This window comes from Tinamus guttatus, unplaced genomic scaffold (genome assembly GCF_059628265.1).
Source record: "Tinamus guttatus ecotype Peru unplaced genomic scaffold, ASM5962826v1 Tinamus_guttatus_pri_ptg000163l, whole genome shotgun sequence".
Classification (NCBI taxonomy): Eukaryota; Metazoa; Chordata; class Aves; order Tinamiformes; family Tinamidae; genus Tinamus; species Tinamus guttatus.
The window spans coordinates 490,230-515,645 of record NW_028288697.1 but is presented as its reverse complement, the minus strand read 5'-3'; the positions used below and the strand labels follow the sequence as shown (position 1 = coordinate 515,645).

Below are 25,416 nucleotides of genomic sequence, written 5' to 3'. Positions count from 1 at the left end.
TGCCTTGCTATTTTGCTCCCCACTACACCTCCACTTTTTAGTATTTTTGGAAACAAACTGTTTGGCAGGCCTGGCCCAACACTTGGCCACTCTCCTTAGTGAAAAAGGAAAAAAAAAATTCTTTTCCCCATTGGGTGCTGCCTTCTTTTTAGTTTTTGGACATGAGTCCTTTGCTGTCCCCACCGTAAGCTTTGTTTTATATTTCAAAAGTATTGCCAATCCTTCAACACTGCAGAGAAGGCACCAGGGCAGGTTGCAAGGGAGACAAGGTTTTGCCAAGTATTTGCAATTTGCCAAGCATTTGCAATAGCTGATATTAATAAAAAGAAACCTAAAAAAAAAAATTCCTTCCATCATAGGTTTCACTCAAAAAAATAAGCAAAACACAGTCCTATCTTACAGGACACCCTTTCATAGCAGACACTTTTCTGATCTCTTCATTTCTCACGACAGTTAGCTTACAACGGTGATTCCATTTACTCTGTTTCTAAAAAGTATCAATGGGTTCTGGATCTGGGACAAACTAGAACAAGGGTCCTGAAACGCAGCCTGTGCCCAGGAAACATCCCTTACCTTCACAAAGGTGACATATCGCATCAGCAGGGAGGGATGCAAAACCACCAAATCCGTGAGCACGTCCAGAGAAATATCCACTTCTGCCTCATTTCCACTGCACACATGGGTCACCAAAGCACTCACAACTTCCTGAGGAGGAAAAAAGAAAGCAAAAGAAACAGAGTGAACAATCAAGAAAAAGAGGTTTGCCCTGGTTTGCTTAAATAAACTAAATAGATCAGGTACAGATAATCATAACTAAACAGAACCCAGAGAATTCTAACTCCCTCCTCAGTTCACAGGGGGCTAAATAAGGCAGAAATAAGAATAATTTATGAACAAATCTCTGCTCACTGCCACCCTGTAGGCTAGTCAGGCTTCCAAACTAGATCTCAGACACCTTGATTGCTTTCTGGGCAGCCAGCACGGTACCCCCTGCACCTTGGGTGTTTCTGTTTCCACCGCCTCTGAGGCCTGCCTGTTTGCTCCCTGCTTCTCAGCAGTCTCCACGCTCGAGTTTCTAGCTGCCAAAGCCTTGCTCGATTTGTGCCCCACTTCTGCTCGGGCTCTCTACAGATCTCCAAAAGCTTCCTCTTTCCTCAAGTCCTCTCCACCTAAAGGATCAAGACTTATGTGCTGTGATAAAGTGAAAACAAAGCAAGAGGATGCCATCCATCCTGCCACACCTGCTGACAGTAAGAGTCAAAGGCTGCAAATGCTTGTTTGTACATGCAGCTGCCAAAGGAAACCATGGCTGGGTGAGCAGAGGGCAGGAACATCTGAGCAAGGGTTAGGATCGAAGGAAAGAAGTCTTTGATGACCTGAAATACAGACACAGAAGAGAAAGGATTATTGCTGCTTGTCTTCAACACTCTCAGCTCTGATAGAAAGGTGCCATATTTCATCTTGAAGGAGTTTCTCTAGTCCAGTAGGTGTTTTCTCCAATTCTCTTCCAGTCTTTTCTAGCAAAAATGGCAACGAGAGCAGATATGGCACACAAGAACAGGTTTCCCAAGGCCAATCTGCAGTGCTGCAGAGCTCACAACACTTCACGACGACACACCTCTAAATAAAATTACATCAAAATACTAAGAAAAATCTAAGTTACCTTTTAAAGTGAGCTTTGTTACACAGAGCTCCTTTGAATAAGTTCTTGTTCAGATGTCAAAGGACCTGAATTCCTCTTAATTTAATGTAGAAGAGAATTAAAGTAAAACTGAATTAAATCCACTTTTATTAAGAGTGCCTAATTAAAGCATTAACACAGTTTTTTTTTTCACTTTAAATTCATAATTCAGTGTTTCTTACCTGCTACCCACCTCCTGACAAACGGTACCGACCCTCTCAGTTTTCTCATAGTACTACACAAACATACACCCAATGCATATCCACATGTAGCCCTAGAAAATATTGTACTTGAAAAACTGTAAATAAACACATGAACTGATAAAAATATTGCAGGACACAGGAGCACAAAGCAGGGATCCTGGGCTGGAGCACATTGAGGTTAAGAGTTTTTGCATCAAGAAGCCCAGCTCCAAGGAGGGCTCATCTCTAGAAAACCACAGGACTGTTGCAACAGGGAACATGCATTTCTGGAGGTTGCTCAGTTACCAAACTACAGCAATAAGTGCATCTAATGCAGTACAGGGCTATATGATCATCTGACAAGATATCTGAAGGATAAAAAGAGAAAGGGAAGTCCCAAAGCAGAATAAGCACTGACCAGAGAATGATTTTGAAAGGCCTCCTGAATCAGCTGTTCTGGCACACAGCCAAGTCGAATTTTGCTCCTCAAAACTTTCTCCGTTTGCTTCCTGTTCTTGGTGTTTGTAGAATGAATTAGGAGCAGAATTATCAGATCCAGAACCTTTCCATAGGAAATAACAGCCTATCATTATGCTGAAATGACACTAAACAGACTACAGACTACATACTATGAAATTAAAACAAAGAAGAAAACCAAGAAGTCAAAATCCATCTCTCTAGCAGACACAACTGTAGAAGAACTCAAGGGTCAACAAGACAGAATCAAAGCAGGGCAACTCTGCACCATGGGCTTTATAAGGGATGAACTAAGAGTTATAGGAGAAAAAAAAAGAAAAAAGAAAAAAAGATGTTTGTTCTACTGGAAATTATCCAAATATCCACAGAAGCACCTGTGCAACATCACTGGCAGTTCCTGCTATATAACTATAAAACTATCTCCATAAGCAACCATGGAAAAAGCCCTTGCAAACATCAACAGGAAGGGACACTCCCAAGGACAGGGACAGTCAGAAGTGTTACCTTATGGTCAGATACAGACATGTTGTTCTCAACAGCCTAGGGAAGAAAAACAAACAAACAAGTGAAAACTTGTTACACCAGAGTACAATACAACATTTCAAACCACGCGTGTTAAACAACAGAAATGAGGCACTGAAGACAAATCAAAAGAGGTAGACCAAGCAAAATATTGTTCACGTGCTTCTTCTTCTGTACAAAAGAACATCTATCCAAAACAGCAAAGTCTTGCAATAATGAAGAATCCAGCTCCCCAAAAAAGAATGTGAACATTCAGCTTGAACAAGGACAGTCTCAAATAACATCAAGTTTGAAAAGGGACCTAAGGTACTGAGTAATAAAAGGTTGAGAACATGATGCAGTCTTACGATTTATGATGAAATGCAATTTAAAAATTAAATTTAGCACAATGGCAGCCAGCATTGTCAAGGATCTTAAAAATGTCACAAAGAATAATCTCAACATTTTTGTTCTCATGCAGATTAAAAAAAAAGCGATTTTTTTCCAGAAAAACACTCTCCTGCAGAAAAAGTCTACAGAAGTCTACAGAAAACCTGTAGACTCAGGTTTATCCTGCACTTCAAGTTTGGAGGTCTGCAGGGTAGAGGTAACAGTGGGCAGCAGCTGTCGTGAAAGCTGCTGGACACTTCGAAATATGTAACTGAGCAAGAGAACAGACTCCTGAAAAAAGCAGAGAGAATTCGGAACACGGAATGAAATCTCTATCAGTGAAACAAATGGGTAACACTTATCTTTTGATACCATATTTGATTACAGGAAGGACTCAGGCTCAACCTAGGGATTCAACTACATAAGGTAAAGAAAAAACTAAGAGTTCATCTGACCTTAACCCAAGCCTCGGAGACATCTTTCTGAAATCTCACAGCCAATTTGATTGCATCAAAAAGTAGCTTCACACAATTCTGGCTGGTGGCTACTTGGCTGATGGAAGAACTGTAAACAATCAAAAACAAAGGAGGAGACTGTTACTGTGAACACTGCAGTAGAAGGAACAAGTCAGCCTAACATCACAGTGGTTACTTAAAGCAAAGCTTCTCTAAAAGAAGTGTTTTGGCAAGGACAGGGTGTTTCAGAAGAGAATTTTGAAGAGGTTGGGAGCAGAGGTAACAGCACCAACCAGTGATGTACTGGAGGGAATGTAAAGAGATGAGCTGGCAGCAAAACTATTGCAGTTGGACTTGTACAACCCCATGCAAACACAAAGACAGCTGGCTCAAAAGGAACTGCATGAATAGGAAAATTAGCACCAAGCAGGAAGGGATAGAAGTGTCAGAACCAGTGGCAAACAGGGATAAGTGAGGTTCAAGTGTTTAACTAGGTGTGCCTGAGAGATTAGTTAGGAAAAAGCTAAGCTGAAGTCCTCTGGTCCTGCCTTACCCTTGAAGATTCATGCAATTAAGCTTGAGTACCTGACTGGAACTTGGCTTTTAAGCTTCCTCTGGGAACCAAGGATCTGCAAGGGCAGAATGCATGACGACAGATCCAAGTTCTTACGAAGATCAGAAATCACCTATAGAATACAAAACCCCATACAAATCACTATGACTGATGAGGAAAGAGGCAGAATAGGTTGAGGAAAAGAAAATACAACCCTATAGAATAACCCTACATTTACAGAACCAGAACTAATGTATTTGTAAATACTCATAAGCATTCAACTATGCTCAGTAATTTTTATTTTAAAAGTGAATTAGCAAGTACTTTGTTCAGCACCATCAGATCATGAGGAGATTTCTTAAGAGTTATTCCACGAAATTTCCACCTGTGCTGTTTTCACATTGGTTTCTGTGAAAGATGTGGGCAGATCATGTCCCACATCTGGCTTAAATTGGGGTAGGGGGGAGAAAAAAAAAAAAGCATTTTCAATAGCTCAGCAAGGCTGGGTTCCAAAACCAAACAAAACATATCTGGCTCATTTTTAAAATATTCTGAATATGTTTTATTTAGATAAAGCAACTCCAAAAACAGAGGAGGCTTAAAATTGAAACTGAAAAATTCTCCAAAGCCACCCTTTGTGGGAAGGTTTTCAAAATATGATTTAGAACACACTTCAGTGGAGAAAACAAAAGTAGAATTACCAAATCACAATCCTAGATCTTTTCAACGCTTCTGGAATTTAAACCACTTGAGAGGGCTGGGGGCTAAAATTTTTAGACAAAATTCAAAGGTTTAAAGCTGCCACCCAACCACAGGTTTTTAGTCTAAGAACTGAACCTATTAAAATTGGACTACTTCAGTTAAGACACTAACACTGAAAAAAAAGTTAAAAACTCTCAGAATCTGTAAGTCAGCAAAACGGAGGCTGTTACAATTCTCATGCCTGAAGGCACCAGCAAATCCACACCAAAAAACAGACAATTTCCACTATGTTTGGCAGCACTAAAAATGTTACTTGGAAATATTGAAGTGCACGACCCTGCACCTGAAGCAACTGGCCTCTGTCAAAATATGCATTAGCTCATTTCTTTTATTCCCTTATTCTTTTATTCCCTTATTTCTTTTTAGCACAGAGGGACTATTGTACCTCTGCTGCATCTGCAGCCTTGACATTATGGAGGATGAATCTGACTACGACAGGTAAATCTTCCAGCTTTACAGAAGGCACGATGGTCATGGCAGACTGGCGCACCTGAGGAGAAAGCAATATTGGGTCAGCTGTAAGAATGTGGTTCACAGAAATGTGGATATGTTGTTGGGAAGAGATCTTTGGAGGGCTCTTCAGCACCCATCTTTTCAGAGTAGGAATATTGCCAGTCGCACTGGCCTTGGCTTTGCTTAGGTGGATCTTGAAGATCGTCAGAGATGGAGATCCCCCAAATCTCTAATAGCCCGTCACAGTCCTGAAGACCTTCCTGGTGAAAATGTTTTGGCTAAGGTCCAACCTGAACTTCCTAGGCTGGAATTTGTGCCCACTGCCCTTGAGCATATCACCTGGTCCTGCCAAGAAAAGCTCAGCTTCATCATTTAACTTTCAGAAGGGGAAACATGGAAATGGTACAGAATCACTAGCCTTTGGGAGCTATGTAAAATAGTATTTTATTCTACACATAAGAAGGCCAAATGCAGAGAGTGCAACAATCTAGCATGTTCAGAAGCTCCAAGGCACAAGAGCTCTTCTACTTGGCCTTCCTTCTGCAGAGAATAAAACTATGATCATACAACGATGTCAACAACAGTCTGCATTTACTTAAGAATATAGTAGTCTAGTCTGTTCACCGTGCCTTAAAATAAAATTAAAAAAAAGAAACAGTGACAATGAGTGGGTTTAATCTGGTAGTGGTCATTCATTCTAGCAGAAAATATGGCTGTTGCATTTGCTAAGAGAGCTATGTTTGAAATTTCTGAGTGCACAGTGTAACAGCCAAAAAACTTCTCTGTTCCTCAGCGAGTTCTTCACATGTTTCTGAAAATAATTTTGCTTCGCTCATTGCTTTCCAACTTAGCTGAGGACATCTATAGGCCTGAAGGCATCAGATTTAGCAAAATACTCTGCATGACTAGGACGGCTCTCCTGTTGCTCAGGAGAGGTTGCGTCCTGCTCAGCCTCTCGAGGAAAACTCTCTTACCTCAGCCAGAAGTCCTGCATCAAGATCCAAACGGGAAAGGGCGTCCAGGATTGGAACCGTTAGCCGCCTGCCCTGTTTCAGTAAGCAGCTGATACACGAAGGAAAGAAAACAAATGATCTTTTTAATAAAGTCAGGCACGGGTCTTTAACAAATTACAGGATTACAGTAGATTTGTGCTTATTGAAAAAAAAAAAGAAAAGAAAAAAAGAAAACTTCTACATCAGAGAACATATGGCACTAGCATTATAGAAAACTTGTTCCATGTATTATCACTGCTCTCTGAATTGTGATTGCTGACACTGAAGCAGATGTGAAGAATTTACCTATTTCTGATATTATTTTAGTAATAACTGGAAGCAGAGACAGCAACCTGGCACAAGCCTCAAAAATTTGAAATTTGGAAACTCCTGGGTTCACTGAGAATAGAAAAATTACAGAGATACTTGTATGTGATTTAACCACTCACAACACTTGGGCTGATACTTTCTAGCCAATTTTTCTGTTAATATTCCTGAAGTTTCTGGAGATAGAAAAGCACACAAAGCTGGAACAAACATCCTTGAGGACAATCTCCACCAGTGGGTACATGGTTACATCCTGGAATTAAGTACTGCAGTAGCTTCTTAGACCAAAAGGAGAATGTGCCAAGTTAGAAACTGCCTTCCACTGCCTTTGCATTAATGAGACTGATCTTTACAAATCACCCTGCAGAGAACTGGAGAAGGACACTTCAACAACAGGAGAAGGACCCTTACTCTAGCGTAGTAACTTTTTTCAAAAACTTTTCATGTTTTTGCTCTTAGGTTATTGAGACTGTGAGAAGGGCACTTCGGCAGGAGGAAGGGTGGTGGTCTGCTTTGCCAAGTGACTCATTCAGAGTCAGACCCACTGACGTGCCACCAACAGCCACCGTAAAGCCAGGGATTGAGTCTGTCTCACGTATTCACTCTAAAAATTGCAAACACATCGTGAAAAGCAGATTGAACTCAACTAAATTCACTTAATTTGTAATCTTTTCTCCAGCACAGGTCAGTAGGGAACAGAAAAAAAGGCTAAGAATTGACCAAGTATTTATCAACGCTTCCTACATAAACTGATCTGTCTTCTAGCAATAAGCCATTTCTTTTTACAAGAAAAAAAACCTTTATAATTTAATCTGTTTCCCAGTATTCCCCTATTTATTGTTTTGCTTTTGCTGTTCAGATTCTTAGCTTTGCAAAGATACAACCAAAAAAAAAAGCAGGTATCTAAGAATTCTGTTTAGCAAAGAAAATGAATTATGTAAGGATTTTTTTCCTAATAAGTGAAACAGAAGATGGGAGCAGAAAGCTACAATCACTTTTCAGAGGGTACAAGTAATAGGATGCACCATCTGGAGGTGCAGGCTCTAGTAACTACCAGTGCAGTGGTTACCATCAGCGTGCAAAGACAATTAGTGCTGACAAAAATTTAAGTGCTCTGCATAATCAGAAAGACTCATGTGTTTAATTAAACACAGACTGGACAAGACTGAGGAAATTATTATGCAAGTCAGCTATAGAAAGGAGAGCTATAAAGGAGCTTTCTCTGAGAGATGCCGTCTGGTGTTGGGTCACCCTGTGCTCTGCTCTCTTTAAGAGCTCACGGAACAGGGGAAATGCTCAGATCCAGTGCTAGGTGTCTGTGGATGTTTCTGTTAACACAAACGGACTGTTCTGCTACTTTAGTAAGTTCTGGGGAAAGCTGCAGTAATGTGTGAGCCCTGCATCTGATCAGGAGAAAAACGAAAAGAAAAAAAAGGGAGAAGTAAGACAAAAGAGAGACTCTGCTGTACCTGAGCTCTCTGGCAATCTCGGTTTGCTGGGAATCCTCCAGGATCTCAGGTAAACTGGTGATAATGTCATGCTGAATTGGTACAGGAGAGACGCTAAGCATCTGCATTAGCTTCTTCACAAGATCCTGCACGCAAGAGGAACAGCTGTAAAACACACGGGTCGCACTGCCAGCGGGCAGTTGGGTAGCACAGCAACGAGATCACGCACACAAGGGCCTTGAGAAAGTCACCAGCCTCAATCTACACCAGCCGTCCCTTAACTCATGGTCCTGTTGACTCTTATGGAACAACTCTGTTTTAGAGACAGGCTATAACCATCTCGCTAAGCAGGAAACTGGAACACAAGCCAGCAACAAGCTTCCCGATGTCTACTTCTTAATTTAGTTCATTCTAGGACTATCCTTAGAACAGCCATTCAGCACAGAGCAATCCACAGAGATGGACTTGGGATGGGAAAGAAGCAAAAGAACCACCAAATCAGAAACAGAGCATTAACCCCTGGTTGCCTATAAGTACCTGATATCTCTTGATAAACACAAATGATAAGACTGCAGCTTCCTGTCAACATCAGTTCTCATTAGCATCAGCACTGATCTCATCCCACCTGAGAGGTGCTCCAGGCACTAACTGGAAAAACATACAGGGGACAGAGCCATCAGTACCCACCTGGCCATCAACAAGCTTGTCAAGCCACTTAAACTGATTGACAATGAGCCGGGGATAATTCGTTCCAAAGGTGCCCACACTGAAATTCCAGAAAAAGGGGGAACAAGTTAGTCCGATTTACATACAGACCCAGAAGTTTTCCTGCTGGTAAGACCAAGAGACAGAAGGTTCAAGTCAACCTTTCAAAAATATAAGTTAACTTTCAAAACTACATTACAAAAATACCACTAAGACTCCCTAAAAATGTTAGCACCATGGAGAAAGAACCTGATTTCTTACCTGCTTCACATACAAAGCAGTTTTCCATTTTGTTAACTCCTTTCCTAATGTCTCTGTTGGCTGTTTTGACCACTAGTAAACCTAGAATTTATACTAAAAACAAGGAACAAAAAGAAACACCTATCCAAGATGTCTTTCCTCAGTGATACCTCCTTAAAATAGAATTCACCATTTTGTTTATACACTCCAGGTTATTTTTAGTCTGTTTTTCTAAGAAAACAGGGTTTATGCAGCTGCATTGTCTAAGCTGTCCTCCCTCTTCATCAGCTTGTGGAAACACTTGTCTATGAACATACATGTGTTCAGTGAACTGGATGAACTGGCCAAACAGTGTGAATAAACCAAGTTCTCCCTCTATTTCCTACAATAATTTGTAATTTCATCTGTCCAGGCATCACTGTCACACCGCTTGCTCATTTCTAAGACTTATTTAAGGGTTTGCAGCACAATTAACAGCTTATCACTTTGATATCCAAGACATTTAGAATCCTTGGGTGAAAACAATTCATTCCTTTTTATCGTTTGTTTGCCTTAAACCCTCTTCTAATGAAATTTCAACATGAGACAATTTCTCAGACTCAACCTCTGTATGAAGAGCATTTGTATCCCACCTTGGTGTTCAGCACTGAAACAAATATTGTATCAGGAAGAGCCTTGGCTTCCTTTGATACCTTAATCTACTCCACTAACTGCGTACCAAGTTTTCTGCCTCTAGAGCAAATGAAAAAGAGCTTCATTTTTTAAGTTCTTCCCACGCTGCGCCTCAACATCTCTGCTATGCTGTCCTACATTTAACAGTAGAGGCTTTTTCTATTTCCTTGCTTGAACACAATCTGCTTTTTTGAAGAGAGATCTGTCTAATGTGTCTAATGGCAGCCTACACCAGCTATTTTAATCTTTTTGAAACTCTGAAACACTTCACAGACTCTTTGCTGAAATGCTTCCAAAGTTCACATTGGTAGCTAATAAAGACAGAGCGAATCATGAAGTATTGTGGTATTTGAGTTTCCATACATTTCTTTCCAGATATATGCACCCCAGTTTTAAAGACAGGGAACCTTACAAATCATTGCATGCATATACACAAGGAAAGGAGAGAAAATACAAGCGCGAGCATCCATTTAATTAAACTTGAAGTAATGGTCAGAGTTAGACAACGGCTGGCAATTTTGCAACAGAAATTTCATTTCAAGGCAGAGAGAAGACAGTCCATACTCACACGTCGAAGAAGAACTCGGGGATCTTTTCCAATAGGAGCGTTACAACAGCAGGCTAGGGGAAAGACAGCATTAGGGTGAGGAGTTATTACCTATGGCCGTGGCATTGCTCAGACCACCGCCATCAAAACTAGCCTGTCACAACAGGGGAAACGCACATAGAGAGTTAAGAGAGTCAGAAGCACAAATACAAATATTTTCTGTATAAGCAATCTCTTCCCTAATGTTGGCAAGGAGAGACAGAGCCCAGAGGCTGAAAAGAGCTCATGAGTGGTATGGATTAGCCACGTAACCTAATAAAAGCAAAGCATTTAGGCAGGACTTAGCATTCTCTAGGCCAAACAAATTTCTGCAATTTAAAAATAAGTATTTTAGGCAACAACTTTTATAACATATTAATTACAAGAGCCCCTTGCCATACCTTGATATTTATTGCCTTCAGCTCCAGATACACCTTGATGTATTTTTTATTCAACTTAACAGAACTTGATCTTGCCAACAATGCTTTGCAACAAAAACATACTATTTAAGGACTATTCCATTGCCTTTTGTTTCCCTTGTATGGTTCTTTTATGGGGAACATGTATCAACTGCTAGGAAGGTCAGGAGAATCGGAGCTTCAGCTGTTACAGGGCTGGACATGGTTGTCTTTGGAGCAATGTTTGGGAAGAGGCAAGGGGAGAGAAAAGACAGATGCAGGTGAAGAAATTGTGAATCTTCCTATCACTCTTTTGTTTCCTGCGCAAGGACCAGTCTTTGCGCTCCTTGTCCCCTACCTTGGCTATGCTAGTGCTCCAAGACAAGGCAAAGATATGGAGAGAAGAAAGGAACTAATGTCTTTTCCCTTCTCCACACCTTCCAATAGCCCTAGCAGTGACAGGAAGTGATCACTGTTTCAAGGGGGAGACAGACTGAGCTCCCTACTACACCCAAGGAAGCCCTAAGCCTCAGGCCCTGAGCAAATCTTCATCTCTAAGAAACAAGAAGTCGGACACTACTCCAGATGAAGCCTCATCTGCCTCACAATCAGTTCTAGTAGTCCTCTACTGCACAAGAATCCTGCAAAAGGATCCCTAAACAAATCAACACCACTGTAATGAACAAACTAAGGTGTCCATACCTGTAAGATCTCAATTCCAAGAAGAAGTTTAATAAGGCTTTCACAATATGAATGCACCAGAGTCCTGCAAGATAAAATATTCTATTATTGTAATAAAAACACATGATGAGAGCAGATTGTTTTCTTTCCATTTTTTTTAGTCTACTTACAATGACTTCAATTATATACCAAGCCAGCCCCAAGCCCAAAAGATAAAATAATATATCCAGAGTGTGAGTAAATGGTCGTTACTATGTAACTGCAAGGCATAACACCGCTTCCAGGACTGATAAGCACTGAATTGTCTTAGAAGTGAAATAGGGAAATTGCCTTTCCCTCCACGCTGCCCAACAAAACACAACATTCAGGTTGAGACAGGTTCTGACTGAAGGATGTCCCTGCATCGTCGCTAACCTCAACCCCTCGTTCCGTGTGGGAGCGCATGGCAAGAGGCAATTCTTGAACTGGTTTCGGTCCTTAATGTGTGATTCCAAGCCACTGATAAACTCCTGCACCACCTGCAAAGAACAGAGAAGGATCCACTGCCTGAAAAGGAGCACAGATGAGCTGCTGCCTTTCAGGATGCTCTATGATAAGATGAGAAGAGGGAGGAGGATAGGAATAGTGAGCGGTTAACCAGGGACCTGCAGGCTGATGAAAATGGTGATGGACTGAACATTAGATAAACTCTAGTCCAAAAGGAAATGCTGGTTGCTTTGCACAATAATCCTGAAGACAGAATCTCAAATTTTATTTTGACTTAAAGGTGTTTTAAAGGGGTTTTACCACAGCTGTCTTCTTCATATTCAGGCAAGGCAGCACCATTTAACATGCCAAGAGCTGCATCCAAATATATCACCATTAAAATCGCCAACCTCAGGATTTTCCACATTGGCTTTGTTGACTGCAGAAAAGCACTAAGCTGTTAACCTCCAGCTAACACAAAATCAAACACAACTTTCACTAAAAAGTTAAGCAAGAGATTTCTCTCCTGCAAGAGTTTTTGTCTTTCAAATTACATTGCCAAGGAATTCACTTGCTTGATCACAGAGATGAAAGCGCAGCATTTGCTCCTAGGATTGCTCAAAACCAGTCCTGGAGCATGCACACCAAGTAGCACAGGCTGCTCATCTCTTTTCATGTCTGACTATTTAGCTCAAACAGCTCCGAAGAGACAGACACAGACAGAAGGAAGATGCAATTAAAGGGCTAGCAAGGCAAGCTTGGTAGAATTATTGAGGCTGAACTCCAGAAACAAGAACAAGCTACAGTGGTGTATAAATGTGTTCAGATCAGGGAGAGGCTGCACATTTGCACCTTTTGCTACACAGAAAATATTTTTTAAAGTTGGCTCCTGCCGAAATATATTGTCCATTACATACGTGTGGGTAGGTAGGATGCTTCTTCAGGGAAAGGGTGAGCTTCTTTTGGAAAGCTGTTTGATCTACAGCTGAAGAGAAAGTTTAAAAAGAGAGTAAGGAACCAGACACAGATTTTAGTCATACAACATCATAACAGCTACATTGAGTATTAGCTCTCAAGCCCACCCACTAACGTTTCTGCATTTGCTCTATCAATGTGTCCAGTTATCAATAGCCTGGACGGTATCACCACTGCTGTCAGGGCTGAGGCTGACAGCATTAAACAGGGCCCAGCTTGATACACAAACTCCTACAGATTTTGACAAATACAGGCAAATGTATCCACAAAGTCAGAAGGAGGAACTAAGATTTTTGCCATGATTTTTTCAAATGTGTGTTGTAACCCATACATATCCAAGCTGGCTCAAGGATTTTTATTCTGCATATAAAACACATCTTTACTTCACAATAATATTTTTGCAGGTTTTCAGATATAGGAGAGAGCAATAGTTAAATCTGTACCTATTTCATTCTGTCCCTCCCCAGCTTTCAGTATGATTCCTGATGTTTTAAGGAGATCTTCAAAGACGCCATCATTCTCTACTCCATCTCTGGCAGAGGCCTTTTCCTTATCAGAGATCCGTGACTTCTTCGTTTCTGACAACATAAAACTTCACAATGAATTATTCTACAATAAAGATAGCAAGGATCTTCCACATAAACAACTAAGAAGTAACCATTAACCTTCTATGAAGAAATTATGGGAACACAGGATTTCACTCAATGGAACCAGTCCAGCAAACTGCATCATGTGATTCTACTTGATAGCAATCATGAACTATCTTCAGTGACAATGTATAGATCCCATAAAGCACCTACTATGCAACATAACACTGCAAAGGAATATTTCGTATTAATTCTTCTTAGTGACCCAGCTAAGATATACCTCACCATTAGTGGCTCATTCTTGAGGGAAATATATATATTAATACGTTATGAACTGTGCAGTACATTGTCTTCTAGCCTGAAGACCACAAATTTGATCTAGATTCTTGTACCAGATATCTCTCGTAGGCATCCAGCCATTTGCTGAAGTGAAAAAAGAAATCTTTTCCCCTCCAGCTTTGTAGAGAGGCTGTTTTGGTTTATTTTACTGATAACGGCTTTGATTAAATGGCTTTAATCCATTGGCTCTGAAAGCACTGAAGCTTAAGTTGATAATCACCAATCAATTGTATAAGAACAGCAGAATTGAAAAAGATATGGTACCATTTTCAATGTTGTTATCTTATTGTGATGTATAAAAAATAGCATTTAAAGATCAATAGCACCGTTGTATGCCGCTAGTAACATCAGAATTGCCAGCTTGGCCTACTCTCTGTCTAGGAGCCACTGCCTAGACCACAGGGTTTCCACTTCTAGCAGATTATACCATAGTACCTACTTGGCAAGTCGGTCTTTGAATTCTCTCCAGGAACATCAGTTTTGGATAATTTCCTTTTTGAAACCATGGTGACAAAACCTTTGTTGTTGCCTATAAAAAATGCAGGAAGATGACAAGTGAGCAAAGGAGGCAGATTTGATTCAGATTTTTTTAAGCAATTCTAGAATGAATTCATGAATAACAAAAAAAAATACTTTAGAAGCAGAAGTTGCTCAAAGGCAGCCATATTGCCTGGCTAACCAGTATCACACATTTCTCTACTGTACAGATTGAGGTTTTGGACCTTGGCATACTTAAATAGGAGAATATGTAAGTTTTTCTAAAACCCAGTTCCTCATCAAAACAAGGTTCTGCATTTCTTCCAGCTGCCTGGCAAATCAAGTGGCAAGCTAAGCTCATAAGAAGATCTGAAAGTGCATCCTGAGTCTAAATCTGTGCTCATCTCCTCATGCTCAAAGCTACAAGGAATTAGGAACTTAACACACACGAGCTTTAGCACACCAGTGGGCCCCACTCACATTTGTAACTGCCCACAGCCTCAAGGCCATTTCTGTCTGCACAAACCTCCATCAGACTAGTCCTCTTTGGTGGGTGGCAGTATAAAATACATACATATAGGCTCAACTTCTAAAATTTAAAATAAATAAATCAAATAAATGTGCCTGATCATCCCATGCTCGATTTCAGCTGTTTTGTAGAGGCTCTGGCGCCAAGGGCTCCCTTACCAGCCCACGGACAGCGAAGGGCAGCCATGACCGGCCTCCACCTTCACGGCTGCTCCCCCTGTGCTGGGAAAGGAGGGATGCGCAAAGGCCAGAGCACCTGATACTACTCGCACAGGCTGCTTGGCCGACAGTGGCTGAGTCCCCGCCACGTCTGTGTCTCCGCCGGGACACGCAATCCCCGACCCAGAGTGCGAGGGGAAAGAGGGGCAACACGTCAACCCGCCAGTCCCAGAGAGGGAGTGGGACAACACGTCAACCCCCGCCCCGGGGAGTGCGCAGGGAGAGGGAGCTGCGGAGCTACCCGAGGGACCCGGGGTGCCCGGGGGCCTCGTCCCAGCCGCGCGGCGCGGAGCGCGGGAGCCGCGGGAGCCGCGGGGCCCCGGCGGGCGCCGCTCCCGGCACCTACCGCCGCTCGGGCTTCCCGCGCGGGCGGGTCTGGCGCAGTGACGCCCTTCCGCCGGCGGCGGAAGCGCTCGGCCCGGAAGAGGAGCGGGAGCCGGGCCCGGGGCGCTCCGGAGCGAGACGGCGTCGGCAGGATGAGCGAGCCCGAGCTGCTGCTGGACTCCAACATCCGGCTGTGGGTGGTGCTGCCCATCGTCTTCATCACCTTCTTCGTAGGCATGATCCGCCACTACGTGTCCATCCTGCTGCAGAGCGACAAGCGGCTCACGCAGGAGCAGGTGTCCGACAGGTCAGCGCCAGCCCCGCGCCGCGGTCCCCGCGCCGGGCAGGGCCCCTAGTCCCTTGCTTACTTTATCTTGTTTTTCTTTTGTTTTCCAGCCAAGTCCTAATAAGGAGCCGAGTCCTTAGGGAAAACGGGAAATACATCCCGAAGCAGGTGTGGATACCAGCGGAGTCGCGCTGGCGCCGTGCCTTGGTTAGGAGGTTTTTCCAGGTGTAGCGAAACCACCTGGCCGTGCCCTGCCGGGCCCCGTGTCCCATCGGGAAGGGGAGGCAGGGGCTCGGGAGCACTGGGCATGGCACTGCGGTTCGGGTCCTTGCCCAGGGTCCCGCCTAGCTCCTGATTGCTGCTCTGCAGACGCTGAGGAGCATCCTAAAATGCTCTGGGGTCTGCCAGTGAACACGTGTGGCAAAGGATGAAACAAGAACTTGGCCGAAGTAATCAGCTTGACAGGACGAAGAGGGTCCTGAAACCCGGTCTGAGGTGTTTGTTGAATTACAGCACTCACATTGGCTCAGTTGCTACCGCATGTGGGTACTGGTACTGAGCCAGCGAGGCCTTGGCACAAAGCGCCACGAGGCCTTTAACCAGTGTGGGTTGTTCTGAGAGGGAATTTTAGAAGACCCAGAGAGCAAACAGCCCTGAACTGGGATTCAGAACAACCTCAGAGATGGAGTAAGGAGCTCGAGAGCGTATGACCAGGGATGTACCCCTACAACAGAGAGCGATGTGTCGTAAAAGAGTTTGTAAAACATCTGCATGTCTAAATAGGAATTTCTACCATCCTCATTTAATTTCTTTTTTGATGTTAGATTCATTCTTTTTGTTTTCAGTCTTTCCTGACCCGGAAATACTACTTTAATAACCCTGAAGATGGATTTTTTAAGAAAACGAAGAGGAAGGTGGTGCCACCTTCTCCCATGACAGGTACGTTGACGTAGCATGAAGCTAATTCAGCAGAAAGCAGGTAATTTTCTGTCAAGGCAGAAAGATGAATTGACAGGGTGAAGAGTTGGGTGAGCATGAGGGAAGGAGTGGAGCTGCCCAACTGCACACCGGGATGAGCAGAGCATGAGAAGGATGCAAGATCTCTCCTTTTAGCAGAAGAGGGTACAGGACCTCTCTTGGTGGCAGCAGCCACCATGTTATTGACTGCTGCTTTCCTTTTTCAAAGCATTTTATGAACAGTGGAAAAAAACAATTTGTGAGAGGTAGTTAGTAATGTCTTGTTCAATTTCTTAATTAGAGCAGCTCTCCTTTGCAAAGTCAAGAAGACTTTTAACCTGTTTGCCTTTAATGCCACATTATATTAAAACTTTGCATTGCAGATCCAACCATGTTGACAGATATGATGAAAGGGAATGTAACCAACGTTCTGCCCATGATCCTCATCGGGGGTTGGATCAACATGACCTTTTCAGGATTTGTCACAAGTAAGTTTCTGCAATATCAGGGCTCGTGGATCTCGCAGGCTGGCTGAAAATGATCTCTGTGGTCAAGCTGCAGCAGAAATTTGCTCCTCTACCTTAAAAACAATAAATTGAGAAGAGCATGAAATTAGTTCATGGCACTGCTGCAATTCACTCCATTAAATGCAGCCATCTGTTTACCCCGTAGCAGTGGAGTGAAAACTATTTTCAGAGCACCAGGCTTGATCACGAAGAAAATAGCTGCTGTATTGGGGAACCATTGTTATGACCAAAGAGATACTTAAATTTATTAAAACTGCCAAGACTTTACACTGATATAGTGGGTTTTCTTCTGAATGTGTCCTGGGAGTTTGTTTTATTGTATAGGGACAATTAAAAATATTTCCTTAAATTCACATTTCTTCTTGCTGTTTGTGCAAAACACGTTCCCTTAACAAAAGACATTCCCCTCCGTAGTGATTTCAGAAAGTCAAAATATCTACTGACCCTGCTATCACTTAGTGTCACTTTGCAAAAATAAGCTTTTTTTCTCTTAATTCTGCAGCAAAGGTCCCGTTTCCTCTGACGCTGCGTTTCAAACCCATGTTGCAGCAGGGCATTGAGCTGCTCACTTTAGATGCCTCTTGGTAAGTGTGTGTTCTTAGCAAACCAATGTGAAATGTTCCTTTGCAGAAGTTGGGAAGTGCTTGTAACCCTCGAAAGGGTACGAGCTGCTTCTGCAGGGGGTCACAAGCCGTGTGGCCTGGCACAGGCAGCCTTGGAACTGAAATCACACGTTTGTTCTGATTTAATCAGGGTGAGCTCTGCTTCCTGGTACTTCCTGAATGTGTTTGGACTCAGAAGCATTTACACTCTCATCCTGGGCCAAGATAATGGTAAGGCACCATCATGGCTGTCAAAGAGCTGGTTTCTGGATCTTCAAACCAAAAACCTCTTGACAACCTCTCAGTTCCCTAAGATTATTCTCCACTGGCCAGGTTTGACATCCACTGCAATAATTACATCTTGCACCAGTCATTGGCTAACTGCTAGGAAGCTGCCTTGGCAACGTAGCTCATTTTTTCCTTTTTTGTCAAAGCAGCGAGCAGAAATTTTTGCTCTCAGGGTCACTTACATTTCTAGCAAGGATCAGTTTTAAGCAGAACTGCAAAGATATCTTAGTGCTGGACAGAATTTGAGGGCAAAATGGATATTGGTCATGGAGAATGTAGAATATATTCTATCATCTACCTGCATATTTGATATAAATTTAGCTGAGAAGGTGGGCATGGTGGGGAAAAAAGGGTGTCTCACGAGAACTCGTGCTGGCAAATTAATGCTGCATCTGTGGGTTCCCCACAGCTTTCCAGTCAAGAGGTATAAACCAGAAATGTGGCAATGTGCTCTAAGAAATGCTGTCTAAATGGGACAAAAAAAAAGTGACTCTCATTTCTCTTTTGTAGCTGCCGATCAGTCTAGGGTGATGCAGGAACAGATGACGGGGGCAGCAATGGCCATGCCAGCAGATACTAACAAAGCATTTAAGGTATAGTATTCCCACCCTCACTTCTGTTTCCTGTGAGCTTACAGGATTGTTTTATACATATATATATGCTTCTTTCTTCCCATGTTGAACAAGGGAATTGCCCTGGATACCAAAAATCAGAGCTGGTATTGGGTGAGGGACATGCAAGTTGCCCTGTGTCTGGCAGAGCTCTGGTCACCACCACTAACCTGGTGCACTCCTGATGCAAAAATTCCTGATACAAAATTTCTGATTCCTGATACAAAAATTGAATTCCTTTGCCACATTCTGCATTGGCAGAGGAAGGCTGCTTTTTGTTCCCTTGGGATCTACTTTCAAAACAAAAGCCAGCTCCCCAAAAGCTGTGTTAATAATGCAGGTGAACACAAGCCCAGCAGGCATATGACAGCACTTGGGTAAGAAAATGAATTAAAAGAGTTAACCCAACTGAAAAATGGTCTTCTCTGGTAAATACCGTGGTAGGAGGTAACTCATTTTCTGTGACTACAGAATACTCAAATGTCCTCTGCTGCTGGCAGCGCAGAAGCACAAACACAGCATTCAAACACACTGAGCCAGCGATCAAAATTAAATCTGATGTAATGGATCTCAGCTGATACGTGAGTGTGTAAAGGTTCTTCCCGAACTGCGTAAGCCTGCAAGCAGGTGAAGGGCCATAATGAGCAAACACGTCAGCGAGAGAGACTCTCAGAGAAGATCTGAGGTGTTTCCTGCATGAAGAGCAGGAAACCTCTTAAGGGGTCGCTCCTTTTGGATGAGCTGGCTCTGTGTGTCACCCTGCTTTGCAGGAGAAAGCAGGTACAGAGGAAAACACAAACTGAACTAGTATAAGCACGAGGAGCAGGATCATTTTGCCTATGTGACTATGGAATTCCCGGTGGCTGGTTTTGGCTTAGAGGCCCAGAGTTTGGGAGCTGTGTCCATGGAAGTTAGGGTCGGGTTGTCTTTCACAACCTTGTGTGCATGATGGGGCAGTTCTGATTTTGGAGTTTTTAGGTCCTGCAGGAGGGATTTGCTGCACGCAACCTGCTGTCTGGGGGGTCAGGATGATTGGCCCCTGCAGATTCCTGTATTCAAAAATTCCCTCATAGGAGACATCAGCAATCCAGATACGCAGCAAATGAAGAGAGCAGCTGTGCTGTGCAGCCCCAGTGAAGCAATAGCTATTGCAACTCTGCCACAATGCTTCTTTTGATGAGAATTACATGAAATGAGTTTGCAGCCTGGGTAGGGTTTATTCCAGAATATCCACTGTGAGCTGCACTGAAGGGAGTAAGAGGAGATAGTTGTGCTCATGCTTGGTGGAAGATGAGCAGTGATATCTCATTTGAGTGTTTAGGATGAAATGCTGTTATTCTGAGACGCTGGGCTTCTGCAAACGCCTGGCTTAATGAAGAAACAAACTCTGCAATTCTGGGGAGCTGCTCTAGGAAACCGGCTGGTTACAGAACCAACAGTCTATAGGGGCACATCACATCTGCCTTGAAAAATTTTCAGCTGTTAACTGCTTTTTCTCCCAACTAAGCACAAAACGTTTGGCTCTCTAGAACAGCCATGGTTGAAGTAGTGTTTCTAGAGACAGCTGTGTTAGAAGAAATATATTATTCCAGAAGGTGAAAGAGGGCATTTCAAAAGGCAGATACATAATTCTTCTGATGTCTATAAGATACTTCTATTGACTAGTACACAGTTAAGCATATTGATTGCAGAGAGCTGATAGGACTGCCAAATTTTTATTGTTTTGTTATTTTTTAGGTGAGTACTGCTTTGCATAGTTCATGTCTAAAGCGTACAGTGAGCAAGGAGAACTGCTTTAATCCTGTGTTGCTTTTTTTCCCCTGCCTTGTGTTTATTTTCAATGTAGACGGAGTGGGAAGCTTTGGAGCTGACTGATCATCAGTGGGCCTTGGAAGATGTAGAAGAGGAGCTCATGGCAAAAGACCTCCACTTTGAAGGCATGTTTAAGGAAGAATTACAGACCTCCATCTTCTGAATTTGAGAATACTTTTTGTCTCTTCTTGTAAAAGACATTTGATGAAAAGAGAGCTGTTAGTTAAACCTGTAAAATGTATTTTAGCAAGGCTGAGAATAAAACACCAACTTCAGAACCTGTCTTGCAGTGATTTGAGCCGCAGGATAGAGTATGCTGTATTTGAACCAAAGTGTGTTGGTTGGGTTTTTTAGCTACAGAAGAGTTACCTTTCCCACAAAGAGGAATTAATGTTGGAGCAAAGACGCAGAGAAATTACTAATTCCAGTTCAGAAGTAGCAAAGGGCTTTAATTAACTCAAGCTGAGCTAAGGAACTGAAAGCTTCATGAGACTGAGGAATCAAGTAGTGGCTGAGTGTCTAAGTTCACCTTCACAAGCAGCCACACAGCTATCCATCCCCTGTTCATGAACATTAAAGATAGTCTCATCATCATGTTAGCAATTCAAAGCCAACTTACCAGAGAGGTACCGACCGCATCCTCAGAAGCGGCCTGAGGATTGAGTTTCTTGCAGTGGTTGTCCTTCCTGCTTATACACTCTCCCTGTTACGGTAATTGGAGGGTGAGGATGTTTAACAGGAAAACAAAACCAAGAATAAGGATCTGTATTTTGTGGGGGAGGAAGGTGAACAACCCACTCCACGACATGCTAGAAGGAGAGGAGATACCTGACCCAGGTTACCTGGTGTTCTCTGTGAAGTCTGGTGAACTAACTGCATTTGCAGATGCATGAATATAGCAGGCAAAAATCAAGCTAGCCTCTGAGAAACCACAGACTTAGACTTTTAAGCTGAGATTCAAAAGTGTGTGCTCTGCTTGTTTTAACCACTGTTGTTGAGGTGATTCAGAGAGAAGTTAGGAACGCAGAGGGCCTTCGCTATTGCACAGATCCAGCAGTGGGAGCACGTGAGCAGCAGCACTCTCCTCCATCAATACTTTAACCTGGTATCTTTGGCCTTGAAGTAGCTGCATGTTCCTGGTGGGTTCCCAGCAACGTAGTTCCAGAGAGCTGAGCTGGTCCCTCTGATTTGCCTGGCCCAGCCAATGTCCCCATCAAACCCAGGAGTTCAGAAACGCTCCACAGAAGAATTTTGGTAGCAAAAAGTGCACGGAACTCAACCAGACGTTGTTAGTGACGAGGGTTTTGATTAATCCTCTTCTGCTACCTGAAGCCCACTGGGGTTTCCTTCAGTAGCAAAGGCTGGAAAGTAATCTCGGGAATGCTGAAGTCAGGCCAACCCCTCACACGGGTTTCCAGGAGCTCAGTGCGAAGCCAGCTGTGTCACTGTCTCCTTGTTCAGCCCAGGGCTGATCTTTGGAGACAGCAAGGACAGGCTCGCACCAAAACCTGTGAACCAGGGCCACCTCAACCACCAGGGCCCACAGAGCTCCGTTCTCACAACAATGCTGTACCTTGAGCGTTGCCTTTTTTTTTTCTCCTCACATGGCTGTTGTTTTTAACGTATCTTTTACATTTCTGGAAAATGGAAGAAGAGGGCTGCTCATTTTCCATGCTTCCCAGCAACTCCCTGAGCCACAACCACCCCTGGGTACCCCAGGGGTCTCCCTTGTTCCCAGGGAGAGGGGCAGGCCCTGCCCTGGGCACAGAGGCCACAGCACTGCACACACATAGGGAACATCACCCTGCAGCCCCAAGCTAGCGGAGCCACATCACCAGAGATGGCACCTTCCTGGGCTGGCGCCAGCCTGGGTCTCTGCCAGCCCAGGCCCGTGGTGGGAGCAGAGCTGATGTCGGGAGAGCCCTCCTGCTCAGCACCCTCCAAAGCAGCTTTCTGGGGAACGGGGCAGGAAAGGGACATTGTCATTTTGGTGCCATAGGCCATGCACGATGGCACAGGACAGCTGGAGGCAGCTGTGAGCCCCCAAATTCCCCGTGGCCCAGGGAGGCTGGAGGTGTCCCTGACCCAAGCGCCTCTACGCCCCCAGCAGCTTTTTCACCTCAGGACACACAGGAGCGCCACATCACCCTCGGAGGCCTTGGATTAGAGCGCTGGATCACGCGGTGCCACAGGGGCATGGTGAGGCCCAGAGCTGCCTCCTTGCAGAGGCCAGGATGTTCCTGCGCAGCCAGAGCAGACACAGGAGGGCACAAGCTCGCACCGCTCCAGCTCACTCTGATATTGGCACTCATTGCTCTTCCGCTGATGCTCAAGAGGCCCCCAGGGATGCAGGTCAATGCAGTACGGCTCCAGTCAGGCTTCCTGCAGCAATTTTCCCTCCTGGCATCTGTTCCCAGAGGAAAGTGCTCCAGAAAAACAGGGAGGCTGCTTCCCTCTTCACACTTCTCTCCTGCAGGAGACTGGACTGGACAAACCTTCTCCCCCTGCCTGCTGCAAGGCCCAGAGCTGCTCTGTGCTGTTAGATCCTACCCATAACAGCAAGACTTAAACTCTTAACCAGGGTTTTCTCCTTCACAAACCCTCCTGCCAACAAACCTGGGGGCCAGGTAGAGTCAAGCCCCCCACATTCCTGCAGGCGCACTGATGCTAAATGCACAAAACCCTGCTACAGCCATAGGGTCAGGCCCAATGTCACCAGAGAAGATAGTCAGAAACAAGTTCAGGATCCCCTCCAAGGGCTGTAGGAGCTGGAGCCAGGGGGCCACAGCCACAAGGAGCGGCTTTGCCAAAGCCCTGGGCAGCAGCAGCCAGAGGGAAGGAAAGCAAGGCTGCCCCTCGGCTCCTCTAGCCTGAAGAGCTCCCGCTGCAGCAGGCCTCTCCGCGAGGCAGCAGTGCCCCAGAACAGCCCCTGGCCGCACGTTGGGGCAGGGAAGGGAAGGTAGAAGACACGACAGCAGCCAGGTTCAGCGCAAACCACTCTTTAATTTGCCTCTTTGTACAACACAGCTGGCCCGTCACAAAGTGCTGGTCTATAAAACAGGCCTGACCTTACAAAAGGTACCACAGCCAAAGCCCGTGGGTCCAGAGGAGGCAGCGAGGGCCGAGGTGCTCCTGCTGCACAGCAGATTGCCCCATCAGACCGCGAAGCAAGAAGGACCGTAAGCGACATCCGCGTGGGCAGGAAAAAACAAGGCCCTTTTATGCTGATCTTCCCTTTACAAGACCTTGGACTCCCCTTTCCCTGCCCCTGACTTTGAAATACCCAGGTAAATCAGTTTTCTTTCAGGGTAAAACTAACAAAACAGAACAACGAAAACAGGGTATTCAGTGCAGTGCTACAGCTTAAAAACCACCTTTTTAGATGCTCTCCCTCTCAGCAAAGAGGGAAGAAAAATAAAATGTCCCTTGAAGAGTTGGAAAAATCCCCAAAACCAAAACAGCAGAAGCATGAGCAGCTCCAAGTCCAGATTTTAAAGCCCTCTCACTTAAAAGCAAAAACCTTGTGGTGAGCAGCCTGACACCAACACATCCTCCTCCTCCAGCCGAGGACCGCGTGGTGCAGAAGCCCAGCAGCCACACGGCCCTTCCCTCCCTTCCCGGCCCTGGAGAGGGAAGAGGGAGCAGGAGGCCAAAGCCCTCGTGCCGGCGAGGCCCGTGGCAGAGCAGCAGCCACGGAGCAGAGGCGGCAGCTTTGGAGGGGAGCAGACGGGGCCCGTTCGTCAGCAGGGCTGCAGCGAGGAGCGCAGCTACAAGAGCTCTGCGGGGCAGGTGGGAGCACAGGGCGCCTGGGAACGGAGGGAAGGAGGACAGCGTCTGCCCTCCGCTTTGCTTCTGCTCCAAGATCTTGGCATTTGGTTCACCCCTTGAGCCAAATAATACATAAGTATAGGTTAAGCCTCTGGGTTTTCCCATCTTTCACATGACAAACCAGCTTTTGTTGAAGACTGACCCAGGCTAGCATTTGCAAAAGTCCTGATTCAAAATTCATGGTGGACTAGAGCCCTACAAACACCAAAATTGTCTCAGGTAACAGAGGAAGAGCAGTTGTACTGGGAGGATGGGGCAAAATTATCACACGGCCACTGCCAAAGGAGACCCTCAGGCAGGACTTCTGCACCTACGGCCCTGCAGATGGGTAGAGGACCCAACTATGCCCAAAGGAAGCAGAGGAAGGCTAAAATGGCTGTACAAAAAAGGAAAAGCCAGGGGTTGCCACCCATAACTGCCAACATAGGCCCAAGCTTCGCTGGAGTAAGATCTCCAAACATACATGAACCACCCCCTAATTTCTTCCACTGCCTTAGAGATATAGAGGTGGCAGGGAAGTGCTTATGGAATTGCCTGGAAGCTGGCACAAGGGATATGGGAGATGGCTGTAGAGGACAAGAAGGGGCCAGTGTTACAAATGATGTTGTCTCCCCTGAAGGATGTCATCCCAAGGCAAGACAGGTGCATCACCAGGCAGGTCAGCTCATACATACAGCCATGCAGGTGGGTATTTGTCTTCAGTGAAGCCTCCTACTTAGTGGGGTTCAGCGTCCACACAAAAACAGCCAAAGTTGCCCAGGAGAATTGAGTGCATCAGCAGATAGAAGGACACAAGGAGGAGATAAATCTCTGCAGCTAAGCAGAGAAGCTACACACGATGGCAGAGATGGCAGCAGACCGGCCACAAGATTTGACCCTACAGCTTCCCAATGGGCGCAGGAAGGCGCCCTGAAACGAGCAGGGCACGAGAGCAACACGAGAGCCTCGAGAAGGCCTCAGGCAGACTCATAGAATCACAACCCTTGTACTCCACGGGCCTCACCGCTCAGCTACGACCTCCGCCTCAGGCTGTGCCCTCTTCCCAAAGCAGCTACACCCGTCAGCCTGGCCCATGCCCCCAGCCCCAA

The 25,416-nt window shown here is 44.7% G+C and overlaps 2 protein-coding genes across 2 annotated transcripts in view; one reads left to right on the top strand and one right to left on the bottom strand.

Moving 5' to 3' along the window:
- FANCD2 (FA complementation group D2) overlaps nt 1-15,477 on the bottom strand; it is a 43,113-nt gene extending 27,636 nt beyond the window's left edge. The window contains exons 1-17 of the mRNA XM_088522756.1: nt 15,440-15,477; nt 14,309-14,398; nt 13,387-13,521; nt 12,886-12,953; nt 11,918-12,021; nt 11,525-11,588; nt 10,407-10,459; nt 8,909-8,987; nt 8,243-8,367; nt 6,429-6,516; nt 5,387-5,491; nt 4,272-4,372; nt 3,687-3,795; nt 2,845-2,880; nt 2,282-2,425; nt 1,242-1,376; nt 574-705 (exon numbers count right to left, since the gene is read on the bottom strand). Coding sequence (XP_088378882.1) covers nt 574-705; nt 1,242-1,376; nt 2,282-2,425; nt 2,845-2,880; nt 3,687-3,795; nt 4,272-4,372; nt 5,387-5,491; nt 6,429-6,516; nt 8,243-8,367; nt 8,909-8,987; nt 10,407-10,459; nt 11,525-11,588; nt 11,918-12,021; nt 12,886-12,953; nt 13,387-13,521; nt 14,309-14,375 — 1,545 coding nt within the window. The 5' untranslated portion in view covers nt 14,376-14,398; nt 15,440-15,477. The remainder of the gene's footprint in view (nt 1-573; nt 706-1,241; nt 1,377-2,281; nt 2,426-2,844; nt 2,881-3,686; nt 3,796-4,271; nt 4,373-5,386; nt 5,492-6,428; nt 6,517-8,242; nt 8,368-8,908; nt 8,988-10,406; nt 10,460-11,524; nt 11,589-11,917; nt 12,022-12,885; nt 12,954-13,386; nt 13,522-14,308; nt 14,399-15,439) is intronic.
- Nucleotides 15,478-15,562: 85 nt separating this feature from the next.
- Nucleotides 15,563-20,778, top strand: EMC3 (ER membrane protein complex subunit 3). The gene is made up of 8 exons (XM_010224109.2): nt 15,563-15,724; nt 15,814-15,871; nt 16,549-16,642; nt 17,044-17,148; nt 17,690-17,771; nt 17,941-18,020; nt 18,588-18,670; nt 20,535-20,778. Exons 1-8 carry the CDS (start codon nt 15,570-15,572, stop codon nt 20,661-20,663), a joined length of 786 nt encoding a protein of 261 aa, XP_010222411.1. The 5' UTR covers nt 15,563-15,569; the 3' UTR covers nt 20,664-20,778.
- The last annotated feature ends 4,638 nt before the right edge of the window (nt 20,779-25,416 follow it).